At 35.1% G+C, this 26,434-nt stretch overlaps 1 protein-coding gene across 2 annotated transcripts in view; it reads right to left on the bottom strand.

Moving 5' to 3' along the window:
• Positions 1–314: 314 nt before the first annotated feature.
• The window catches only part of STK33 (serine/threonine kinase 33), an 82,753-nt gene continuing 56,633 nt past the window's right edge, over positions 315–26,434 (bottom strand). For both annotated transcript variants that reach the window (XM_058159343.1, XM_058159352.1), the window contains exons 5-16: positions 24,973–25,092; positions 22,667–22,780; positions 19,760–19,864; positions 18,184–18,322; positions 16,041–16,129; positions 13,552–13,636; positions 10,493–10,568; positions 7,534–7,646; positions 7,221–7,306; positions 2,047–2,295; positions 1,823–1,906; positions 315–1,127 (exon numbers count right to left, since the gene is read on the bottom strand). In XM_058159343.1, coding sequence (XP_058015326.1) covers positions 960–1,127; positions 1,823–1,906; positions 2,047–2,295; positions 7,221–7,306; positions 7,534–7,646; positions 10,493–10,568; positions 13,552–13,636; positions 16,041–16,129; positions 18,184–18,322; positions 19,760–19,864; positions 22,667–22,780; positions 24,973–25,092 — 1,428 coding nt within the window. In that variant the 3' untranslated portion in view covers positions 315–959. The remainder of the gene's footprint in view (positions 1,128–1,822; positions 1,907–2,046; positions 2,296–7,220; positions 7,307–7,533; positions 7,647–10,492; positions 10,569–13,551; positions 13,637–16,040; positions 16,130–18,183; positions 18,323–19,759; positions 19,865–22,666; positions 22,781–24,972; positions 25,093–26,434) is intronic.

A 26,434-nucleotide genomic window follows, 5' to 3' on the forward strand; every position in this document is an offset into this window, starting at 1 on the left:
ATGCTGCTAACATTCGTGGTTAAGATAGATACTGGATTTTTTACAAATTCAAATAAATGCACCCATGTTTGCAAGAAACCTACCCACTGACCTGATTCCAATGGAAATACTGGACTAGAACATATACATAGTGGAAAATGGATAGAATGTATGAAGCATTATGTAACAAGTGTATTAAGTTATTTTGACCTTTAACTATCTATATATATACATATACACGCAATTAATTTTCTCTTTAGCGAATAATCCATATTTATTTTTAAAAATGAAGATGAACTAACATGTGAAATACACTCTTCTAAGATCTCTTTTATTTAAATACACAAGCATTTTAGCAGCAGGATTAACCTTGGCAATTTTCATAATATCTACAATTGCTTAAAGTAAATTATCCAACTAACTATCATGCATAAAGAATTAGAAACAAATTTAATTGACCTTGGTACACCAGTTATATATAATACCTACAGTTTTATAAACAAATCCTATCAATTTCTGACAAGTGCAAAATGCAGTTAGTTATTAAAAAATAACCTCATCACTTAGTCATTACATACTTTGGCTTCTTATTTTCTTTTCTCCTTTCACAAAATTTTATGACAATAAAAAGCAATCTTAGACAAATACAAGTGGATTCAAAGAAATTAGTTGCTTGCCTGAATGATGCCTGTTAGATATGATAAATAAAAGACAGAAATTTCACACAATTTTCTGCTCTGGGTGTAATACTATCAGTGGATGCCCTTACAGAGTTTGGGAATTCCCACTGCTTTAGAACACTTATCAGCACTACTCTGAAACTAGACTTTTCTTGATGATTACAGGCTTCAGAATAACAACAACAACAACAACAAGTATAGAAGTTCAAGGTATATTGGTCCTTTTTTTATAGAGCTGCCACACTTTGGCACTGGCAATCGTTACATTGTAGGACTTACATTTTGAAGAGTGGGATTCTTCTAAGATTTCTTCTTGTTTTTGTGTAAGCCACTATGGGCACTGGCTTTTTGTGTATTTTTGCTTGCAAGTCCTTGGGTTAAAGATTTCTCTATCTCAATTTTCTTCTCTTGATTATCTGTGCGTTTTCCAACCAGTCTTGGAGACAATGATCCAACTCCACTCTGAATCTTAAAAAGACAATAAAAACAAGATTACGTTTAGTGTAACATGAGGAGAGAACATTTAGCTGAAGTACATAGTTTCTCTCTTACTGCTGAAACAATATTTCATTGGTAAGATTTTAAAGGAGGTTACAGTAAAAAAGAACAGAGATGTAGCTATCTCTCAAAACAACTGTAAATCAGATATACTAAAATGTGGATTAGCAGCAAAATCTGCTCAGCAAAGCTATAACCCTTGACACCCTGAGAGTACACTGAAAGCTGCTCCACTGGAGACAAATTCCTTGTGTGTCTAACCACACTCGGCCAAATAAAGTATTCAATTCAATTCAATCCTTCAGAGCTAGAATAGCTAAGCCACTTCTACAAGTCCTAAGACACATAACAAAGGGTCAGGTACTTTCCACCTGCTGCTTTAGAGTTCTTTTTTACTCAAATGTGCTATGGTATCAGTAAAAAATCTTTCTGGTTCAGCATATCAACATGTCCTGAACATCCGTGGGACTAAATTGGACTTTCATCTACACTTACCTCACCTGGAAAATAAATGAATTCATTAAAACATTCCAATTTCTGTGACAGCAGTATTTTTCTTATCAACTCTAGTAACATAGGGTCATCATCTATGACCCTAGCCTAGTGCAAGTGCTTACAGTTGGGCTGCTACATAACTAAATTGATTGTTAGGTAAATATGCTTACACTGCTGGTCGATTTGACAGTTGAACTCTTCTTTCTATAAGTCCCATTTGGTAAAACATTAATATGACTTTTTTTCTTGTTAGTCTGGGGAAAGAAAGTAAAGGACAAACTGATTTTAGGGAAAATATCAGATGCGAATATAAAGAGAGTTATTGAGCTGACTAACCCAGCTCTGTGCTATTGCTTAGCTGTTTCATTTAAGCTGACAAATATTTTAAGTTTACTTGTTTTGTTGGTGTTGAGGGTTTGCTGCTCCCACTCTCTGGTTCTATTTCTATATTGGGGTCTGAATTGCCATTGCTGCTAACGGGGCTATCTTGTTCTCCACGAATTTCTTCCAGTTGTGAGGCAGGTGATGCACCATTTAGTCCATCTTCAAAAACTGCTACATCTGTAGTGCTGCTACCGCTGCTATTCCACTTCTTCATTAACTCAAGGACATTAAATGGCCTTTGAACAATGTCTGTTTCACCCTGAACAATAACAACCAATTTAAGGGTTTTTTTTTAGGTGAAATGAACAAAATAGACAAGCAACTACTGTACTATGCTGCTCTAAATAGAAATTATATTTCTTTAATAAACCAATGCTGAGAATGAGAGTAAGCCAAAGAAATGAAGTTTTTTCTCTTTTAAGAGAGGGAGGGAGGGGGAGGGAGGGGGAGGAGAGAGTGACAGAGACAGAGAGACAGAGAGAAAATTAAAACAGTAAAGTGCTATTGGCTTTTTTAATAAGACTATTATCAACTTAACAGAGTACTTTTTGATATAACTCTTTTTGATTATGACCAGAACATGCCAGAAATGACCCCTTAATTGCTTATAAATAGCACAGGAATGACAGATTATGAAGCTGACCTCTTTGGAGAAAAAGGTCTCCTTGAGCCTGTCAGAAAAAAAAAATCCTGCACCAACACCCACCTAGAATATCACAGAGTAACTAATCAGAAGTGTATTGGGACAATGCAATCTTCCAATTTGGGGTTAAGCTACCAGGAAGACATGAAGTGTATGATGCATCAATCTCTTTACTATGATCCTTCAATTTAGAGTGTTCATGTTTTACTTCAGAACTGTACATCTTAGGAAAAAAGTAGTAGTTAGGCCAGGATAACAAATCCATTTGACTGACATTTAGTTACAACATTTACATATAAATTCATAGTTATTTTCCATTTAAGAATGTTTCTCTTCATTCATTTTAAGAATGTAATTGGGAAGCAACTTTTGGTCGCATGCTGATCTCTCATCCAAGGGTCAGGTTCTGTCCTATAATTAGATATTGCATATTTGTTAAGAGTATCTGAAGAAAATTATCATAAATTACTGGAAATGACCGAAGTTAGAAATAAGAATAGCAGAACTCAATCTTGATATTGCAAGTGAAATACACAGAATCTGCAAATGTTTTTCCTCCTTTCTGGCAACATAAAGTTTCATGAATTCAGTCAGAAAAGTACTGGGATTATTAGCAAAGCTTCACATGTATAGTTCAATAGCAATAGTATTTCTAGAATAACTGTACCATTCTAGCCTACCTACACTCAGCTTCAGGTTTCTCGTTGCAAAGTATCAAAATATTTAAACAGAGAAAGAAGTATCTGAGACAATGACCCACAACCACCCCCCATATATTGTGCTATCACAAGTGCAAACATTTGTAAGCAGCAAAGAAGTGCTTTTGTCCTTATGAAAAGTACAATCCTTTTTCTATTACATTGTAGGGAATTGGAGCTGTGAACAGCTGAAAGAGTTTGACAGCCATTTAGAATGAAGGTACAGATTCCTGTCCTCAGTTTGAATTAATGTTGTAACAGAAATATGGAGACAAAACAATCATTCTGTGGTGGTATCGAGACACAATATGCCTACCTAGTAGTACTACTAGATGTGTGTTCACATGCATATATATAAAGTTTTTTATTCTGATTTAATTTTACTACTTCATTTTAATACTGCCTTTAGTATTTTAATAATCACCTCAAGATTGTGAATACACACGGTACTCCTTCCTCCTATTTTCCCCACAACCACAGCCATGAGGTGAGTTGGGCTGCGAAAATGTCTCAGCCATCTCAAAGTGTCCAAACTGGCAGGACTAAAATTCACAGACACTTGGCTTCTAGCCTGGTACCTTAACCACCAGACATGAGGATTGGAATAATACACACACAAAGAAAATGCTATATGTATTTAAATAATGTATGCCTAGTACTTCTGAATTTATAGAATGATTTTCAGATATGAACTCCCAATTCGGCAGATGACAATTTTCATCTGTAATTAACAGTAGACAAAACTGATGTTACAGACAACAAAATAACTACCTTATTTGCAAGCACATTCAGGTAATTAAGTGCACCAAATCACACCTACCAAATGAGAGACTGAGTTGTAGCCAGGGGAAACAAGCCTATTTTTTAAAGAGCTACAAATACTGAAATAGTACATGAAATAGGATGGTTGTATTCTGACAGTTTTTAAGAAAGTGGAACCACTTAAGTTAATTGCTATATTGCTTCATTTGAACACCTGTTGCTTTTAATTTTGCTAGCATCTGGTGCTAATTGTGGGGAAAGTGGAGGATTACTAATTGGCTGCCTTTTAGATTGTTCATTTTCTTTTGTCTTTCCTTCAAATTCTTTTCATCCAAATTTTAAGGAAGGGCATGTCAGTAAGATTCAAATCATAGACTGGAACAATACGCCCCACCATCATGTGGCACTCAGCTTACATCAGAAAGACATTTTCCACTTTATGATCTTCAAACACTTGCCTCTGAATGGCAATATTCCCATACCATACCATAAAGATTTGCTGAAGGAACTCTTCACAAATTAAGAAAATAATAACAAAGACCTACAGTAATAGAAAAAGAGGCTCTAATAGCACTTACTGGCTACTGAAAAAAGTGAAATATATGCCCATAAACAAGACATTGCAAAATTGATGAGCTTATAATGGATTAAAACAATTTATAATGACCGGAACAGATAAAACTAGAGAAAGAATACTCAGTGCTTAATAATGGTGAAAGGAGAAGCCATATTATTGAAAATAAAAATATAGCACTCAGCCATGTTTGGTGTCAAGAAAACCAACATCAAACACAAACCAACTATCAGTACTTGATACAAAACATAGTAAATTATACTTTTAGAATTTATAGAATAAGATTATGCCTAATGAAGTTCACAAGCACATGCCAATTATTTACCTCATTTTCTTCAAAGGCTTTTGTTCATTAATCATTGAGACAGAGAAATAGAAAATTCTGGAATGTCTCTTCCTACAGTAGCTACTATTACAATTTTGTAAACATTTTGTCCAAAACTAATATTTCAACAATTTTTCTTCTGATAATGTTAGGATAGCAAACTCTCATTTGATATTTTAGTCTTTCTATGCTGCAAGATAAATAAACTGAAACATCTATAACAATATTCATAATTTGCACTGATTTCTTCTCCATTTTCACACCCCATTCAAAGTGATGATATGAATCTTTAAAACCTTAAATGGCTTAGGATCAATATGTACTTAGGCTGTCAGTTTTTATTTTGAGATCTTTCTGTGGATGCTCCTGCCAAGAATGTAAAGTTAGCTATGGAAATTTTAAATTTTGTTACATTATTTGTTACTGTAATTTAAGAAGAAAGGCTTCTTCTCATTTCCTCTGCTTGTTCACATTACTCCAATAAATTTTCAACCCTCCTGATTATCCTCACCCACCATAAATCTGATAGATATTAACTGATAGAAATCTAAAATATAAAATTTCCATAAGACCGGCATCCACAACACAATTATTTCAGCATCAGATCCACATCTTTTGGTAATTCCAAGTATTTTGCTCTTCATGTATTAAAAGAATTTGCTCTGCTGCTACGCTGGGCTCTTGGCTTTCATTAAATCTATTCTGTGGAGTTCTAAGTACACTCTGAGCTTGATTGTTTGTTTGCAGATGTTTCCTTACCCAACTAGGTAACATCATCAGTGACTAACATAAACAGGGCACTGATGATGTTACCCATTTGGTCAAGAAAGATCTGCAAGCAAACAACCAAGCTCAGAGAGCACCAAGAACTGCACCATTCAACCCATTCTATTCCATTCTGTACTGTTCACATTTCTTCTACATTTTATATTGCTCTGCTATTTTCATGTATTTTATAGTTTTAACTTTTGCTTATGAAAGGCTCACAAATCTTAGTAATTGTATAGCGTAAATATACAATAAATATATTTTAACTTAGGGGAAGTATTAAAATTAAACCTAGTTATGCTGTATTCGATTTTTTTTATAGAAATTGTTCTTCATATGATTCTATTACTGTGATTCATTTTTCAGTATATCTCTTTCCAAAGGAAAGCAACACCAATGAATACAAGAGCCAAAAGTAGAATTGCTTATTCAGAACTCCACTGGGCTTAAGTCAGCAGGACAGTTGGCATTTTCCTCTCCTTGCAAGTTTTTTAATTTTCCTCCCATTGCTTGCAATGGAGTAGAAAAATCGATCAATTCCAGGATTGTCACACTTTTCCCTAATGTTATTGGCAAGTATGAATAATGGGAGGGCTGTTGTTCTTGTGGCTCCACAACTTTCTATAGTTCCTCCACAATCTGCCCCCCCCCTTTCTGCTTGAGCAGCCCAAGTCAACCGGCAGAGCAATTTAGAGCTTGGATCTCAGTTTCAGTGTCAGACTTTTCTCCATCATTGTAGAAGTTCTAAAAGACTGGAAAAAAATAGAATTGTATATATTCGGGGAGAATAAAGATATACAAGAAATTATACTCATTTCCAGGAATATTATGGAAATAAATATTTCTATAACTATTAGGAACTCTCTACAGTTTCTAAACTTAATACATTGAAAAAATGCATATATAATTTGCAGATAATTGATAGAAAAATGAGATTTTATTTGATTATATGTGGAGGCAGACATTTTTAGACAATTGTTTTGAGGAAGACTCCTGTACAATGAGCCCTTAACTGATCATTTCTGTTGTATTACATTAGGTTACATTATGATACATCTAGCTATATAAAATGAAGATGTGTTACCATAACTTTTTGAAGTAGGTAAATACATTTTTCTGATAATGTCACAGGGCTTGGTTTCTAGAAGCGCTTCCTGCCTCTTAGAATCAGGGGACTAATTTTTACAGTAGAATGATTTTTCACTATTAAATATCTGTACAGTATGAAATTATCTGGACCATTAAGAACATCTGGATTCCCCTTTAAACTTTCCTAATTAGAATGGGCTAAATTTATAACTACATAGCATGTAGGGAAGTAAATGTTCATCTGACCTTAATTGCAACTGTTTGCAATTAATTTTGCAAACAAAAGAACTAGACATGTTTAAAAGGAAAATGAAATAAAGCTTACTGTGATCCACTGGCAGTCAAGCAGTTCATTTGCAGTGATTCTGTGGGCAGGATCTACTTTCAGAAGCAGCCGCAGTATATTTTTAGCTATAAAAAAAAGACATCCATGAACCTAATTTCATGGTAAAAGATACATCTCCCCATTGTATTCTTGTTTGTTAACTTAGCAGAATACTATTCAGTAATTGTTTTGTGAAATTTATACTTCAATGAGGATCATGTTAGTGCTTTTAAAAGGTCAAAAGGTCATTTGACGATGCTTTTATTTTATTTTATTTATCAATGGGTTTTTAGTCATACACTTATCTACCTACCAGCTATATTGACTGATTGCCACACTGACTGTTTAAAATGAAGTTCTCCTTTTTTTATAACTTCAAAAAGTTTTTCTTCTGAACTTGCCATAAAAGGCGATTCGCCAGATAATCTGGAAAGGTAAGAGAGAAAAAAATTCAGTTATTGAAATATATCTCTAGTTCACTACCAAATCTTCATGTGTATATTGTATTTTTTCAGTTTAAGGCAGCACTTTTTATTCAGCTCAACAGTAAATATAAAAGGAAGAATGACGGATAAGATGGTCAGAGAAGCAACAAGTACCTACTCCAAATTCTTGACTGTCAAACACAGAGGAAACTATTATATTGTATTATGGCTTGGCCACATATCCTTTTTTGCAGTGATTCAACTCCAGCTTAAATAGGGTTCATAACCTATACAATGAATGTAGCCTTGAAGAAATATGAACAGAGCACAGAAGTAGCCTTGAAAAAGTATGAACCAGCCATTATGAAAAATATAAACACAATCTTGTAAATGCAGAAAGGGAAACAGTCTTGAGGGCTGACAAAATGGATACTTACCAAATTTTTTCCACTTTATATGTGGATACAGGGATTTAAACTGCTCATTCAAATTTAGAACATCAGGAAATGGGAATTTAAAATATTTCCACAAAAAAATTTTTAGGATATTTATTTAATCTGTTCAGAACTACTGGTTTCTTCTTATATTTGTATTAATGTAGGTTATGGCTCCTTTTGCCTCTCTGGATCAGTTACATGAATGATCCACCAGTTGGAGATCATGCTTTTGTAAAGTGTGATGTCATACTACTGGTTATCTAACCTATTTTTATTGGCATTATTATCATTAAAATTAAATGAGACTCAGAGAGAAAGCAATATTTCTCAATCAGCCACATAAGGATCCCAGTCAAGTGGGGATTGCAGTATATGGAAAAATTATTATTACATTATGAAGTCAATCCAATTTAACTTCATGATGATACTGTTGGAGTACCAACACAGGTAACTGAGATTAGAAATTAAAACATTTTGAGAAACATTACCAAAAACTAATATGAAATAGATGTATTTCAGTATTCCTCAATATGTTCCTATTTGCAAGTATAGTTGTTTTTCAGAATACTGTGAAAAAAATACTGACCAGCGATATTGCTAATTTATCTCTGTAAAACTTGTGATCCATGAGGGCATGCCAAATTCAACTCACTAGGAACTCAATAAAAAGATAATTGTCTCTTGTTTTACTAGTCAGTGTTAAAATAGAGATGTCCATAAATTGCAGCTACATTACAGTAAAATACACCATAGAGACCCTATGCTACTACACAAAAGTATCCATGAAACTCAATATTTCATTGTAAAATGAATGTTGTATTTGAAAGATTAGTTTTTCTATGGATAACAAGGTCAAATTTAGTGTAACAGATATGCTTGTTAAGAGAAGGTATACCATCTCTATTAATACAATTGGTTCAGCAGCTAATACCTTAATACAGATCCATTAAAAACTACTAAGCAAATCAGTTAGTAATGGCAACATTAAACATTCACTTAACAAGGATACCTAAAAAACCATCTAGCAATGATAGTGAGCTGCTATGAAAACTGTACAAAAATTAAATAATATTTCATGCATCTCTCATTATATCTTCTAAATAGAATAAAAGGAATGTATATTCTATTAATTTTTACCAAGTTTGATTTTTAAGTGTCATTTAGGGGCAATATAAAGTAACATTGTTGTAATATTATTGTGATTCTATAAGGCCAACTTAAAATATTTATGTGCTAATTAAAGTATAATGTTATGTAGCCTGAACTGTGACTAAAATTGGGACAATTTGGTGCTCTTTGTTTTACAAGGTCTGTGAATTGTACAGATTGCAGAAGCAGCATGGAATTCTTACTGTCCATTCAAATTACCCCAAACCAATGTATAATACATTCAGCTATGCTATATTGTGCAAAAATGGCATGGTAACATTAATACAATAAACTGTGATCATAAAATTGTACTGTCTCAGTATTAAAAAGTTTCAGAACAGAGATCTACAATTTTTTTTTTAAAAAAAGCAGCAAAACTTCAGTAACATCTGTATGTTATGCATAAGAACTATATTGGATAAATTGGAAGAATAATTATTTGGAAAGTATTAACTTTATTGGGAAGAAGTTTATTCGTTCTACTTGACTGATCTCTTCTCAGTTGCCAATATTGATGTTTCCAAGAAGGTCAGCTTAATGAAATTCAGCAAAGGAAAATAACAGTTATGTCCCATCATTTTTCTCCATCAAATAGAGTTCCTTGTTACAATTTAGACGTATTTGTATAATTCAAATTCAATTATAAAATGTAAGGACTGAATTTTTTACTGTTCAAGTATATCACATAAATATATCTGATTTTCTTTATTCAATTAAAATATTAGTCTTATTTATAAATAACTGAATAAAACAGAAACCCAAGATCTGCAAAGTACAACAGCCTGTAAGTATTAGAGATAGTAACATGGGTCAGATTTGGTCATACTAAAGGAAGATCTATTATAAACAATGGAATTTAAATTAATCACAATTAATTTCCATGGGTTTACATGAAGCATGACCTATATCTGTCTCTAACCTTGAATAAAAATGTGTGTATTATAGTGAATATCCACTTAAAACAAAGGCTTTCAAAGGTAACATTTCTGGCAATTAAATCAATTTTGTTAAATGTAACCAGCACAGCACAGAAATAAAAAAAAGTATGCTCATAGAGACATAGAGAGAGAGAAACAGAGTACATATTCTCATCTATAACCAAATAATACTTACTGGAGTATATTAAGAGTTGAGGTTAATCATTTCTGCTAGAAAGGATTCAGTAGAGACAATTTAACCAATGAAAAACACTAGTCAAGCAATAACTGGCAAATACTGCCTTCTTTAGGAATGATATTTTTATTATATATAAACTACTTACAGCATATACATAATGACACCTATGCTCCACACATCACACTGTTGGCTATAGTCATGTGCACTTATCACTTCTGGAGCTGCCAACAAAGAAAAAATACAGATATTTTTAATTACTTAAAAGAAAGCAGTATGGATGAGATATACTTTGCTCACCCCTCAAAAAATAGCAGATGTTGATATTAATAATGTAGGCCCTTAAACAATTCATGCTTATATAACCTCATTTTGATTGTTTAGTTAGTCACATTTATCATAATTCCTAATTTTGGTGCTTGTGTTCTTCCAATTTATAAATTATGAACACTATTCCTAAAATCTTGACTTCAAATCCTTTACAAACACATTTCCATTTGAAAAACAAATGCATGGATTCATATATTTGTATTAAAGTCAGAAAGGCTTCTTCCCTAGTATATAAAGGCAGATCCTATGCAGTGAGAAGTAAAAGTGTCAGAGCAGGAGTTAGTAACCTATTTGTGTTGAGACCTCATCTGGGATGTTGAGACTATATGATGGGCACACCAGTGGTGGGTTTCAAAATTTTTTACTACCGATTCTGTGGGTGTGGCTTGGTGGCCGTGGCATGCCTTGGTGGCCATCGCATGGGAAGGATAATCTCCATTCCCACCCCACTGCAGGGGAAGGATACTGTAAAATCTCTATTCCCTCCCGATCAGCTAGGACTTAGGAGGCAGAGAATTCTGACTGGGGCCGGGGCCAGTCAGAATTTTTACTACCAGTTCTCCGAACTACTCAAAATTTCCACTGCCGGTTCTCCAGAATTGGTCAGAACTTGCTGAAACCCACCTCTGGGGCACACACACAAAAAGGAAGCCATGGTGGACATGATTAGTCTTAGAAGGAATTTTCCAAAATGAAAATGGCCAGCAAATCTGCTTTCTGTAATACAAGTGGAAATATTGTAGGAACTAAAGGTTCTTCTAAAGATTTCCTATTAGTTTTGTTTTTTTTTAAGTCAGGTGAAACAGGGAGCTGCATGGCCACCACTGTATGAAATAACAGGGCTGAGCTTCAATAGAAGAGGTGCTAGTCTTTACAAATATCCTAATAAAATTGAATAGAATTAGTCAGGTCATCCTTTAAATTGAACTTCAACCCTCGTATTGTATTTGTGAGCAATATTCTAAGAACTTGAAGACTATGCTCACTCACACCAATATGGAACAATGTTAGCAATTAACAATCCCATTGAACTGAATCAAATATTGCAAGCAGATTTATGAAAATGAAATACAAATGTCTGTGCAAGTAAAAATCCACCGATGCAGTAATGCATTTTGCTTCTCTCATTGCAAAGTCCTGCTCTCCTCTATTTCAACTCCAACAAAAAAAAGCACCGATAGATCCATGTTTTGATAATGTAGTCTTGCCTACTATTATTCAAAGTCTGCTTATATTAATTGAGACACTATTCATACAAGCAGCCTGTACCAACAGATAGCCACTTCATTCTTTCCCATGCCATTTCTCAGTTCTTCTAATTTAAGTCTCCCAAGGATGCAGAAGAAGGGGGAAAAAGAATAGGAAAGTCCTCTGTAACAAGCATGCTTCTGAATGTTAATATTGGAAGTAAACCAGGGGTGGTATTCAGGCAAACCAGTAGCGGAGATTTGAACTTGTTCACCGAACCAGTAAATACCAACTCTCACTGGCCCCGCCCACACCCACCTGTTCGCTGCTCAACCCTTCCGGCCGCTCGCCCCTCCCGGCCACTCGCCACTCATCACTTCTGGCTGCTCGCCGCTCGACCCACCCACCACCCACCCTATATAAGTTGTCTTCGCCACATGCTCCAGCTAATCACCACGCCAGCTCTGCTCAGCTCACCAAAGTAAGCAATACATGCCCCCACTCGCCCTTTACCTTGGGTCAGGGGCTGGGACCCAGGGATGTGCCATTCCCCAACACCCCAGAGTCACCACCTGCTTGCCACCCACCTCAGCCAGGTCGGGGAATGCGCCATTCCCTGGCTCTGGCCTTGCTCAGGAGCTGCCACCTGCCTCGCTCACCTACCTTCACGCTTTGGTGGGGGGGACATGGCGAGGCTCGTTCGCCTTTTGCACCGAGAAGCCTCCAGCCACCGGCAGTTGTTTTCAGCTGCCTTCTGAGCACCTCCACTGCCACGCCGTCTCTCCGACTGCTGCCATTCTCCTGGCTGGGTCTGGCTGTGAGCGGGCAATGGTCGGCATTACCGGCAGGCAGTGGTGTGCACATGCACAGCCACTGCCTTGTTCCAGCTGTACATGCACACCCCATTGCCTGACAGTGCCATCCGTGGCCGGACCCAGCCAGGAGAACGGCAGCAGCCGGAGGGATGGCATTGCAGCAGAGCTGCTCAGAAGGCAGCCACTGGCTGTAGTCTTTAAGGTATGATCCCGGGAGGAAAGGGTGGACCATAAAGGGATAGACTGAGGCTGGCGGCAACCTTCTGAGCAGCTCTGATGTGAGAAAAGTTTGGCTTCTCTCTGCCGCAGCATTCAACATGGCTTCTTCTCCCCTCCTTCTCGGGCTCATACATACAGAGCAAACATGAGAAGGAGGCGAGAAGCAGCCAGGTTGAATGCTAGTTGACTTGGCAGACAGAACTTTTCTTTCAGTTTTGTGGGCATGGCTTGGTGGGTTGCTGTGAGTGATGTCAAGTTGGCTACACCCACTCAGGCACATGACCCCCACAAAGCCACGCCCACAAAGCCACGCCCGCAGAACCGATAGGAGGGGGGAATGAATATTACTACTGAAGCAAATATCTGTTCTCAGCCGTCCCTATTAAGATCATTATTTCCCTTCCAAAAAGCTTACTCAGTCCTATTTGAAGAAACTTTCTATTGGTAAAATATCCTTATAACTAACAACAATTGCATAGCTTCAAACTTATATCATAATAATGTATCCATAAGCCATGAGCATAACAATGATTGTACATATATAAATTAATAGCATCCAACATATTTATTGATAGTTCCAAACTTTAATTCATTATAATACTTTTTTAATCAGTTCAAATTTAATGGAAAATATTATATAAAGTACTGGACATACCCATATAAATAGGAGTCCCACAGGTAGACTGGAACATGCTTTCACTTCCTCCCATCTTTTGAACAGCTAAACCAAAATCAGTTACCTATAAGAACCATAATTTGTTTTTTTCTTACATGCGTAGATGTAACTTTTTATTCTTCTTAAAATTTCAAAATTCAGAGCTACTTTGTGAGAGATTTTTTTAAAACTCAAATGATTTCCCATAACAATTCACATTAAACAGAAACTCTGCATCAAGGTTTCCATAAATATTCCCATTTTGTTTGGAAATTGCATTAGCATTTGTGCATACATAAAAGCAAGGTGGGTATTCAAGAGAAACAGCCAGGAAAACCAAATGCTGCTACAGGACTTATATTAACACATTTAAAAGGCACATAATTATAATTACATGATGTTTAAGAATCCAAATGTAGTATGCAGTATACAGGAGAAGATACTAATATTGGGTAGAAGCTAATATAGAAATAAAGACATTTAGAAACTAAATGGATGTTTCAATTTAGGGGAATTTAATACAATTTATTTGTACACAGTCTTTCTATAAACAAATAAGCAAGAAGGAAAAAGGAAGGCGGCTGGAGAATATTTTCCTTCAGGGAATCCAAGTACCCAAGGATCCATACAGCCTATATTTCACAGACTACTTTGAGAGGGCTGCCAAAGTACTGTCCATTTTCTGTATGTTTGATTTCAAACATAAAAGACAGAATGTGATAAACAATGTCAATCATGTGTCAGTCGTGTTCCTGTCAATCATGGCATCTGCAGTAGATAAGTATTAGTCCATTCCATCTAGCTGATCTCAAAAAAGCTAAGCAAAGGCAAACCTAGTGAGTGCTTGGATGAGAGATCACCAGAAAATCTCATCTACAGGAGAGACTGGGAGGTCAAAAAGTATCAAGGAAAAAGGAAATGATAAAGAAATATGTACTGTTGTCAAGAAAATAACAAGGACATCCATGAAGTCATCAGAGATCATTACGTAATGGAAACTAGAGCAATCTAGCAAGGAAATGGCTGTTTTTATTACTGTAAATCATGTCCTCAACTTTACAGAGAAGAGTTTTCCATTTTCTTTCCAGGGATATTATATGGCAAAAAAACCCAAAAACCTGTCAATCCATCGCTCGGTACCATCTCCTTTGAAAGAGCTATTATATCGGCCAAGGTAGAAAGGAGAAGAGGGAAGTAGGTTTGTCCAATTTACTGCCTTTTCCTTTTTTTCCTTTTTTTCCCTTCTTCTCTCAGTGCCTAGCTAAGGTAGTCTGTGGTCCCTGCTTCCCTGCACATAGAGCTTATTCCTCCATCTGTGGGAAATATTGTGGTACATTGGACTCAAAAACCATATATCCTGATGAGAAGGAGGCTGGATAATTGTACCTACAACATGTTGCATTCAGCTATTGTTGGCATAAAAGAATAGGATTATGCCAAAGTGCTATGCAATAGTAGAAATATCAACACGGACAAACTAACATTGCCCGCATATTTTTGAAAATCTCAACTACTTGAGTTACATTAGGCATTGATGCTTTGTCTGTAGCACTGTTTCTTCTAAAACGTTTTCATCAGAACTGTCCAAGAAAACTGGTGCCAAAAGAACATAGCAAGGCCGTGTAGTCTTAACACATTGTCAAAACTGTGTTGGAAGAGGAGAAAAACAAGAGTCTGCTTTAGCACACAAACATGCCACTTCTCAAACCCAAGAATGATCATACATTTCTCCCCAGAAATGCAAGCAGGAAGATATGCAGAATCAAAAGGCATGAAGAGAAGCATGAATTAGCCCTAAGAGAAACCGTGATTCATGCAGAACACTCATGGAGATAAAATACACTTGGTCATAATATGTGGCTTTATTTCCCATAAAATGTACCCTAATATTAGGTATCATTATAGACATTTTATTAAATCCTCCCAGTCGGTTTAAAGCAGTTATAAAAATAGTGAGCATTTTGTAATTATATTTATTAAAGGCCAATTACTTCTTTATAAATAAATAAGTGTAAGTTCTTGAATCAGTTAATGCATTTTGGCAGTAAATATTCATCTGAAGTCCATAAGGTAGAAAGTGATTGGGATGTAAAAACTATAGTTTTCAAAATTATTAAAATGTTTAAATTAACTTGCCAATATGCATAATTCATGCTAATCATGGATCTCTAGGCTTACATTTGCTAACAGTTTAAAACTCTATCCAAAAAGTGAACAAAAAGAATAAAGTATACTTTTAAAAGCATTTCTTTACATGTAACTATACTGTTCTTTGTTCAATAAGAAGTTTTTCACCAGTGGCACTTGACTCCCACATTCTTGTCAATTGCTGCAATGTCAGAACCTTATTTTCTGGCTTGATTATACCATTACACTTCAGTTTAAAAGCTACTAATAGGCATTTACTAGGAAAAGTGACTTTTGATACCTGTACCTGAAAAAAACAAAACAAAAAGTAGTGTATAAAGTGAAGTATTACAATTTCTTACCTTTATGTTTAATTTCATTTCATTTTGTTCATCAATGTCACTGCTTTTAACTAAAATGTTTTCCAATTTCAAATCTCTATGAACTATATCTGTCAAGATGGAGAACAAAAAGTAAAAGTGTTATTTATCAAATGCATTGAAAAATATTCTGACAGAAATATTTTAAACCCCCTTTGACTTGAGTAATTTATGTGCATTTCATTTTACATTAATGCACGCAAGCAGACACTGCATTCTTTCTTTCATAAAAAAAAGAACAGTTTCTGTATGTTCCAAACTTCGGTCAAACTTAGATCTATTCTTCAAATAAAATGAAAGAGAAGCCTGCATAGATTTTATTACATTAAAGAATATAATGTGTCACAGGAATATTTTAAAAGCACTAATGTATAAAATTAGTATTTTCAAATGAAAATACTCAGTTTGCCTTATATGTTCAGAAACATAAAACATTAAAAAAAGGTTCAGGTGAGCACTTATTTCTTATTCAGTTCCTTCTCGCCACTACTACTGTTTTACTTCTATTTATAATTGAATCACAAACTACCCATTTTCTGTTTTCTATCATTTGCTTAGGATTTTTTTTAGTTATATCAAATCTCACAACAGTATTTTGTCACATATTCCTGTGTGTCTATTTCTCTGAGCATCCTGGTGGAATAAAATGGGGCCCCATGACCCTGTCCAAAACAGTGTGAACACTCTACGCTCTTTTCAACTTCTCTATAACACACACACATACACATTTTAATGGTTAAAGGAAGAATGAATGAATGGCCAAATGTTGAAGATGAGGCTCAAATCCTCTGTACTGCATCACATAGTAAGAAAAAGAGTTCCTGTATGGATTCACCAGCATCCATAAGTAAAAGATTCCAGTTCTATATAATTTTAATCCAAGAAGTTGGAGGAAAGCTTTATGATAGTACCCAAGGAAGGTATAAGCCCTATTATTCTAAAAATACTAAAAAATAAACCATTCCTTATATGGATCAAGTAAGAATTATCATTGTCTCATCAACTGTCCATTCAAAACCGAGGTGAACAAATCAGGCCCTTTGGAACGAGTTACCTCCAGGGTTACGCCAACTCCCCGACCTCCGAACCTTCAAGCGGGAATTGAAGACTTTACTATTTAATCGTGCGGGACTAGCCTAAGTGCATTTTAATTATAATTTTAAATTTTAAAGGGTTTTACGTCGGTCTACGACAGTTTTAGTTAATTAGGCCTATTAAATATTCGTTTTTAAATTCGTTTTTAAATTTGTTATTTATATTATGTATATTCTGCGTTTTTTAATATGGCTGTAAACCGTCCTGAGTCCTTCGGGAGAAGGGCGGTATAGAAATTAAATTATTTTTTTAAAAAAATTACTGAAAGCTATACACAAATGCTCACATTGATCATTACTTACCGTGTTTTCCCGAAAATAAGACCGTCTTATATTTTTTTTTAACCCTGAATTAAGTGCTTGGCCTTATTGCCACGCACTCAAAAGCCCGATTGTCTTATTTTGAGTGGAAACAGTAGACTAAAAGGAGGCAGAATCCATATAACCTTTGCCCAAATTCACATTGATAAAAATGAAAAGCCCAAACTTGATAAGTACGCTGTGAACTGGATCCAAATATTTCTAGAAATAGCACCTTCATTGCTAACCTCACTGGTTTTTGTGCATCAGTTTGTAATGTCACTATAGAAGGAAAGGATATTTTGTCAAAGTTTGTTAAATGTTTTATACAGCATTAAAACGAACTGGCTGAAAGACAAAAGCACATGCAAGAGATTCTATGTTTATTTTTGTATGTTTTCTTTGACTTTCTAATAGCAGTTCTTGTTATACTGTGGATCTTTTCTAAACCTCTAATCCAGGAGGTGATGAAATGGAGGTATTATTTTAAAAAAGACACACACCCCTCATTTGCTTATTGAACAACTTTCTGGACTAAAACTTATATCCACAGAAATGATAAGAAAATAATGATTATTAGAAATATTCTATTTCCTTACTACCTTTGAATAAACTTATTAACTTATCTATTATATGAAAAATATTACAGTATAAAAGTGATTTTCAGCTAAAACTACAGTGAAAATGGGAAAATGCAATTATTAAATATAGTACAAAATTAACATTCTTACCTTTCTTGTGAAGATAAGCAATTGCTGATGCAAGACTTTGGATTATATGCCGAGTCTCATTCTCTGAAAAATGACCTTTTCTTTGAAGAATCTCTTTAAGTTCTCCATCTTCGCATAACTCCATTATAAGATACACCCGCTGACATTAATAAAGAATAAATCTGTGTCTCTGTGTCTGTGTACCACCACCTTAGCTTACATAGAATATTGAACTTAAGAAGTAATGTGTGAGTAACTTTAATCGATAGGGTTTTTTCCAAATAATTATTCAGCATATTCCAAAACTCTTAGTGGCTCCAGATTTAATACTGAAACTTCAGTATCAGTGAGGGCTTTCACCCAATAGAATATTAGTGTTCTTTTGGCCCCTTTTGACATAGGGGTACTGTACCTGAAGGAGTAGGATCACAGCTTGGATGTCATCCTAGAATCCTGCTGCAGCACACAACATCATGGGGAGGGGGGGGGGTTGCCTAGCTTCAGCTGGTAAACCTATTGTAGCTACATCTATAGTGAGAGCTGTAGTGGCTCATGCTAGCATCACCATTTGTCCAGACTACAGCAAAGCATTCTACATGTAACTGCCTTTAAAAACTTCAGTAAATTTTAGCTTGATGGAAAAATTTAGGGCCCACATGGGATTATGTGATAATATATATTTCAGCCCTACATTGGTTACCTATTATCTTTCAAGTGCAATTTTAAGCACTAGTGGTCTGATTTCAGGTTGTTTATAGGAATGCATCTTCTCACCGGAATTCACAAGTGTGCCAGGAGAGGCAACCAATTGCTCCCGTTTTTCAGGAAGTCAAAGGGGAAGGTGTATTTTAGGGTGGCAGCGCTGGTGTTTTGAATGGCTTCCCACTTGTGGTTAGGTTAGTCCCAATGCTGATCATTTTCCAAACAGAAGCTGAAGACTGAGTTCTTTGGGAAGGCATTTGAATTGTGATGGATGGTGTATGTTTTATATCTGGGGAGGAGGTGTTATACTGTATTTATTATTATGTTCATTTTATGTGTAAGCCATTGAAAATTGGATTAGATTGTGGTAGGTAACAATTTAATAAATGAAAACATAAATAGTTGACAGGGAAAAGTTGGCATATATAGCAATCCCAATGGAAACAAGTAACAAACACCAGTCTATGGGTCAAAATGCAAGTGGTAGTCATAGTAGCTTTTTTTCCCCCCCGAAGGGATGGGGCTTCAGTCATTTAGCTGCAACTGTCATCTCACCACTAACTACCAACCAATATAAGAATGATCTGACATTCATCAAGTCTGAATTGGCAAAAAATCCCAAATGCATTTCAGAATATGCAAGCTTATCTCAGATTTGCTCAGAAAAAAAGATATCTGAATGCTGCAAATCTGAAATAGAGTGACAAAAAAATACGTAGCATTAAATAATAGAGAAGAAAGTTTTGATCCAAACCACAAGAAAGTGATTAGGGAAGGATTAACACTATTTTTGAGAATTTAGGAACAAATCAATTATAATATACCTAACTGCCATCATTATATCTTGTTTTCCACATGATATTAACTGAACTTTGGGAGTTTTATGAAATCTTACCTTTGGCGTCTCAAATACTTCTTCAAGATGTATTATATGCTCATGGTTTACTCTTTTCAGAATGCTTACTTCTCGTTCAAGAAGCTTTACAGCAGAACTCCCAGCCTTAATGTGAGAAAAGTATTTTTTTACAAACAGTACTAAAGATTATTTTTTGTTCTTTTAATGTATTTTAATTTATTTATTTGTAACCCATCTTTACTATTTTTACAAATAACTCAAGGCGGTAAACATATCCAAAATACATGTCTACAGAAAGAATTTGAGATTGAGGCTATAGAGGTTATCAGACACTGCAAGAACCTCAACAAGAAGCAACAAAGCGAACTGTGCAACTGAATGTTTGTTTGGAGCAACAAAATACAAAATAATAATAATAATAACTCAAATGCTGATGAGCAGCAAAGTGGATAGACTCAGCTATACTGGTTAGAGTACACGGCTGGAAGACCTGAAGGACTGGATTAGGTGATGAAGGAAATATGAATGGCCACAGTCAACAGTAACTTGATGGCACATAATTAATCAGTCAAACAAACAAAGAAACAATATTTTGTAAAGTTCCCTGATCTGCAGTATTTTCTCAGTCTGATTTGTAAAGCTACCAGGCCATTTTCACACTTCATACAAGGGAGAGCAGGAAATTGTGCACACCAAATGCTTGAAACTTGATTTAGAAATTGTCTACCTTGGCAGAAGGCTTCTGGACAAAACTAAGCAAGATAAAATTTGCCTACTGCAATACCCAAAAGGCAAAACCTATATATAGGACCAGGTTTCAAGATATAAATTATAGCATTGTCCATCTCCGTACTGAGTCAACAGACATTGGTACCATTCTTTTGATAGTGCCTTGGACTATTTGGTCTTTGTTGACATAACAGTTTGCTCTGGCATGAGAACCATTGATTTTTTTTATCACCACCATAATTCCTTACACCATCTGTTTGTAGGAAACAGACAAACACAAAAATATTTATAGCAGACTTTGCTGATAATATGCATATGTATTCCTTAGAAATACAAGGTATTTTGTCCTGTCCCTACACTTTTTTTATATTGTGGCTCTGTTAGCTACCTGTATAAAAACACATGCTTGGAGTTTGTTTGTTTATGTATATGATTTACATAGCTACCCATCTTACGAAAGTGACTCTGGGCAGCTTACCAATATTAAATCACAGAAAAATTACCTCACATAACCCTCCAGCTTCCAAGAACAAACAAGTTGGCAAATCTAAAATAATAAGGTGGATAGGTTGTTTCTACTCTTTCATTTAAGTGAAATTAAATTTAAGGTTGCTTTTTCTTTGTGTAAATATGGCAGTTATCACCTTCTCATCTTAGCTGGAGCTGCTACTATAATCTCTTTTGCCTGGTCTTGTTCCCCATACCACTTGATCAAGTGTTGACCACCCTAGGCATGGTTTTTCTAAGAAACTATCTGATTAGAAACAGATTCTAATCAGATCTCAAGGAGTGGTTTACAGCCACTCCTTGAGGTAACATAACTTTCACATTATTGAAGACTTACGAACATCAATGTTTACATATATGGGAATCTAAACAATCCAACATTTCCTTAACAGGTATTGGGTACAGAAAGGGTTTGGTGACATCAATATCCTTAGATGCAATTGCTTCTCATCACATAGGGGGTTGCCCACCTCATGGCTAGTCCCTGATACTTCTGGATTGAATTGCCAGGCACCTTCAGCAGGCAATGTTGCTGCCACATGAAAGATGCCAGAAAGCTTTCTCATCCTAAGTACATTGCATTCCTTTACATACAAAACTAGAGTTAAATCAGAACTCACATAATTCAGGAAGTATTTTACCTCTATATATTAATGAAATCTTCCTACCTACTCACTATTAATAATACCAAGTAGAAAAGGTGAGAGGGCCATTTTTTCTCTGAATGGCTCTTATTGGTATTTTCAATATTCTAATTAAAGAACTCAATTCTTTAAATCAAAGTCAATTCTTCAGTCAAAAATAGCTATTGTTTTTTCCAACATTTATAAAAGCGCTATATATTTATAGAAGCCTCTCCAAGGGTCTGTAATTGGTTTTTAGAATTATATGTATGCTGAAAGCTGCTCTAAATCATCCAGTCCAAAACACCCACCTATATTTACAAAATGAGGTCCCTAAAGTTAATTAAATTTTATTCAGATCCATTTACTCTTCCCATGTTCATTTTTGCCAGAACAGCAAAGAACATATTTGCTTCAGTCTTTTCTAAGTCAGATCTATATACATTTGGTAGTACTGTTAGGATCTATGATATGTTAACTTTGTAACTGTCACTTTTCATTACAATTCTTTAAATCACTAAAGCTAATTGCTCACATTTTTGTTCTTCCTTTGAAAACCCTCAACTCCATTTTTATAACATATCATGTCATTTTTTAAAGATGGTGTCACTTCTCAGTGATACTTGCTGGTTCAAAGTTTAAGGATTTAATCTCATATGCCCTGCACAAACTTTTTTTGAAAGGGTTTAATTTAATATGAATAAAACATACATATTTCATAATTTGATCATTACATATTTGATATTGCCAATATCACTTATTAAAGTTTTTAAAAACAGTCTTTTATCATAACATTTATTGAAATGAACTACCTTGATTTGTACAATATACTAGGCTGCATTGTAAAACTTTTTATTTCATTTGATATATCTGCAGTCCCACAAATATAGTTAAAATAAATTAACATTATTATATCTCCCATAAAATGAAGAAATAATAAATGCACAATAATCAATATTTCCCAATATTGTAGAATATACAGTAGAAACTTAGAAGCTCATAATTATAGCATGGTTATTCAAATTAAATATTAAAATAAGGTAATCATTGCCAAGAAGATGAAAAACTCTTTGTTACAAATACCAACCTTTTCACGGTTCACTTTCTTCATTGCCCACTTTACTCCTGTTTCTTTGTGTGTTACTTCAATCACTACACCAAAGCTGCCCTGTCCTAATTTCCTTCCAAAAGAATAAATTTGCTGTGGACAGAGAATATGTAAAGAAATAAATAAAAGGACAAAGTACAGAAGAAAGATACTTAGAAGATAGTTCCAAGAAATCACCAAATGTATATTAGGGAGATGATAAATATGCACAATTACATGTAGATGATGTTTTATGCATTAAGAAAAAAAAATACAAGGCAATAGAAGGGACAATAGAATTGAATGAATTAAAAAAGAAAAATAATTAGAATTTCTCCATTTTTAAAATGCTCACTATAGGCAGTTCCCTCTGTTTCCAATCTAATGCTTGGGGTGTCTAAGTTAATGCATTCTGATTTATATTCCTTTAAATCTAATGCCATTTTTGCTACCTGGTTATTTTTTTTTTTTTAAATGATATAAATAAGCTTTTTTACTCCTAGCCCAGAGGTGGTATTCAGCAAGTTCTGGCCAGGTAGCAGAAATTTTGAGTAGTTCAGAGAACTGGTAAATACCACCTCTGACTGGTCCCACCCCATCTATTCTCTGCCGAGTCCCAGCTGATCTGATTGGGGTGGGGTGGGAATGGAGATTTCACAGTATCCTTCGACTGCCACGCCCACAAAGCCACACCCACAAAACCATGCCACACCCACCATGCCACGTCCACAGAACCAGTAGTAAAAAAATAATAATCTCACCACTGCTCCTAGCCTCATATACAAATGCCCTGGACTTGTCCCTTTTTTATCCAGAAATATTTGGCAGACTGACCTTTAGCCCCAGCTAAGAGAATTATGGGACAGGAGTAACAATACAAAAATGCAAAGCAACTAACTAGAATAATCAGACTTTGTGAAAATAACAGTGTTGCTAGAAATTAAAATTCTATTATCAAAGATATTTCCACTCTCATTTGCACTCTGATTCAGGTGTTTTAGAGACACAGATTAACCCCTAAATGGTTTCAACTATTCTCAAAGTGTTAATGGCTGGTTAACTGAAAAGAGTACAAATCTTTCCTTCATCACCAGTTAGTTAAAACTGAGCATTCTAAACTAAAATCTTTCACAGAAACTATCTTTCCAGGTATACCCTTCAGCACAACAGCTTTTTGAAACTCAATACTCTTCTTCCTGTAAATCTCCTTCAAGTTATGTTCTCTCTTCATAATCAGTTTGGTTTTTTCTACAACACTCAGTTGTCTAGCTTTCTGAATCCCAGCTCAAGGGCCACTCATACAAGCTTAGGTATTTTTTCTTTTTAGTTTTTTAAAATCCTGTCTTTATTATTTTTATAAATAAGGTGGTGAATATACATACTACTCCTTCCTCCCATTTTTCCCACAACTAAAACCATGTCAGGTGAATTGTGCTGAAAGAGGACTGGTCCAAAATCATCCATCTGGCTTTCATGTCTAAGGTAAGACTCTAGAAGTCATAGATTCCTGAGTTCTACATTGGTGCCTTGATTACCTGTCCAAACTGGCTCTCTGACAAAAAATTGTCCTCCACTGGTTTTCAGAAAGAGGTTTTTTGTTTTTTTAAAGGATGGATTTTTCCACCCAATATCATTTTTCTTGTCCCTGTTTTTGAAATTATAATCTTTCATTCTCCCTTAAAGCTAACATGGTGCATCAGAAATGCAGTCCCCAAATTAATCCTTTATATTCCTGGGATGCCTGCAATAATAAGCTCTCATTTTGTGTAAAACAGCTGTTACAACACAACTAAAAATTGTGTGAGAATGTTGTCTCCTTGAGCAAGTCATGCGGTCAACTCTGTTATCTTGAATAAATTATCCAAATTGCTCACAGCTAGTACCCTTGTGTTTGAATAAAACATGCTGATTTAAGCTAGTTCTGATAAACAGAGCAGCATATCTTTTGAATAATAACTGCAATGAGGGTGGGAAAATCCCTAAAATAATTTTTTAGTCACAATCATCTAACAGTTTGTGTGCCAAGTTGATATAATTTCTCTGAGCACAAAGTAGTAGTCTGCACAAATATTTCAAAAATGTGTTCTAAATAGGGTAATGTAAACTAATCCAAAATCCATTTCATATTGTTTAATTTTGAGATTGACGATTTCTGGAAAATTCAATAGCTTGTACATGACTTTAGATATTTCCATATTATGGTTTTAAACTGTTTTCAAACCTACTCAATCCTAAACCATTATCTCTATATCATAACATCATATTTAAAAAGTTACAACATTTCACAAGGATACTGAATTACTAACCTGAATAGCTGCTCCATCATCTATTCGTGTATGTGGGATTTTGCATTCTGCAATATTGCCACGAATGCCTGGGGTAACAAGCATTTTTTTGTGAGAGTCTGTTAAGTCTGCCTTTGACATCTTTAGGAACATAAAAAGAAAAGCATGAAATTAAAATACAAGCCATTGTTTAAAGACTATACACTGTTTGAAATAGCTTCAAGCATATGAGATACATTTTATGTAACTTATTACAAATAAAGAAAATATATGAAGTGGGACGGGAACTAAAAAAGACACTTTAGTATAAATCTATCTTATGTAACAGAGAAAATATTCTTGTAATATGTTATATCAGAACTGAGTTTTCTTCTCCATACAAACACCTTTTGATCAATTTAACTATGGAAATTTAAATTCATTAACATTTTGTCAAATGTTTATGTTTCAATTAATGGTTAAAACTGAAATATATTCAAATTCAATTGAATTCTAAATTGAATCAATCTGATTCATACATATCCAGGAAAGGTTCAGATCACAGCAATATTCCTCCAAAGGATCTGACCTTTTCTGATGTACATATGTGTTTTAGAGATTCATAGGAATCCAGAGCCAGTTTATTTGCAAAAATAAAAATAAAAAATGATACACTGAGCTTTTGGGGAGAAATATAAGAAGAATGCAAAGCAACTCTTCAAAGCAAAGATGAGGAAAGGCAAGAGACAGTTCTGTTATTTCAATTTCTATATTGCACCAGGCTCTCCAGATGCAGTGCTATTTGTTATTTTTCTTTTCTAAAACTTGAATATTAAAACAGATTGGTTAGTCTTGGAGAGATTTAGGGTAGGATAATATTTGCTGTTTATTTGGAAAATGTCATATTATATGTCCAAGCATTCTGTCTCTTCTACTGTTTGCTGTGCATCCATTCACATTGCTGTTGTTGTTAGTTGTGAAGTCGTGTCCGACCCATCGCGACCCAATGGACAACGTTCCTCCAGGCCTTCCTATCCTCTACCATCCTCTGGAGTCCCTTTAAGTTCACGCCTACTGCTTCAGTGACTCCATCCATCCACCTCATTCTCTGTCGTCCCTGTCTTCTTTTGCCCTTAATCTTTCCCATCATTAGGTTCTTCTCCAGTGAGTCCTTCCTTCTCATTAGGTGGCCAAAGTATTTCAGTTTCATCTTCAGGATCTGGTCTTCTAAAGAGCAGTCAGGGTTGATCTCCTCTAGGACTGACTTGTTTGTTCGCCTTGCAGTCCAAGGGACTCGCAGGAGTCTTCTCCAGCACCAGAGTTCAAAGGTCTCAATTCTTTGGCCCTCAGCCTTTCTTATGGTCCAACTTTCACAGCTATACATTGCAACTGGGAAACTATAGCCTTGACTATACGCACTTTTGTTGGCAGGGTGATGTCTCTGCTTTTTAGTACACTGCCTAGATTTGCCATAGCTTTCCTCCCCAGGAGCAAGTGTCTTTTA

This window comes from Ahaetulla prasina, chromosome 1, assembly GCF_028640845.1.
Source record: "Ahaetulla prasina isolate Xishuangbanna chromosome 1, ASM2864084v1, whole genome shotgun sequence".
NCBI classification, from domain to species: Eukaryota; Metazoa; Chordata; class Lepidosauria; order Squamata; family Colubridae; genus Ahaetulla; species Ahaetulla prasina.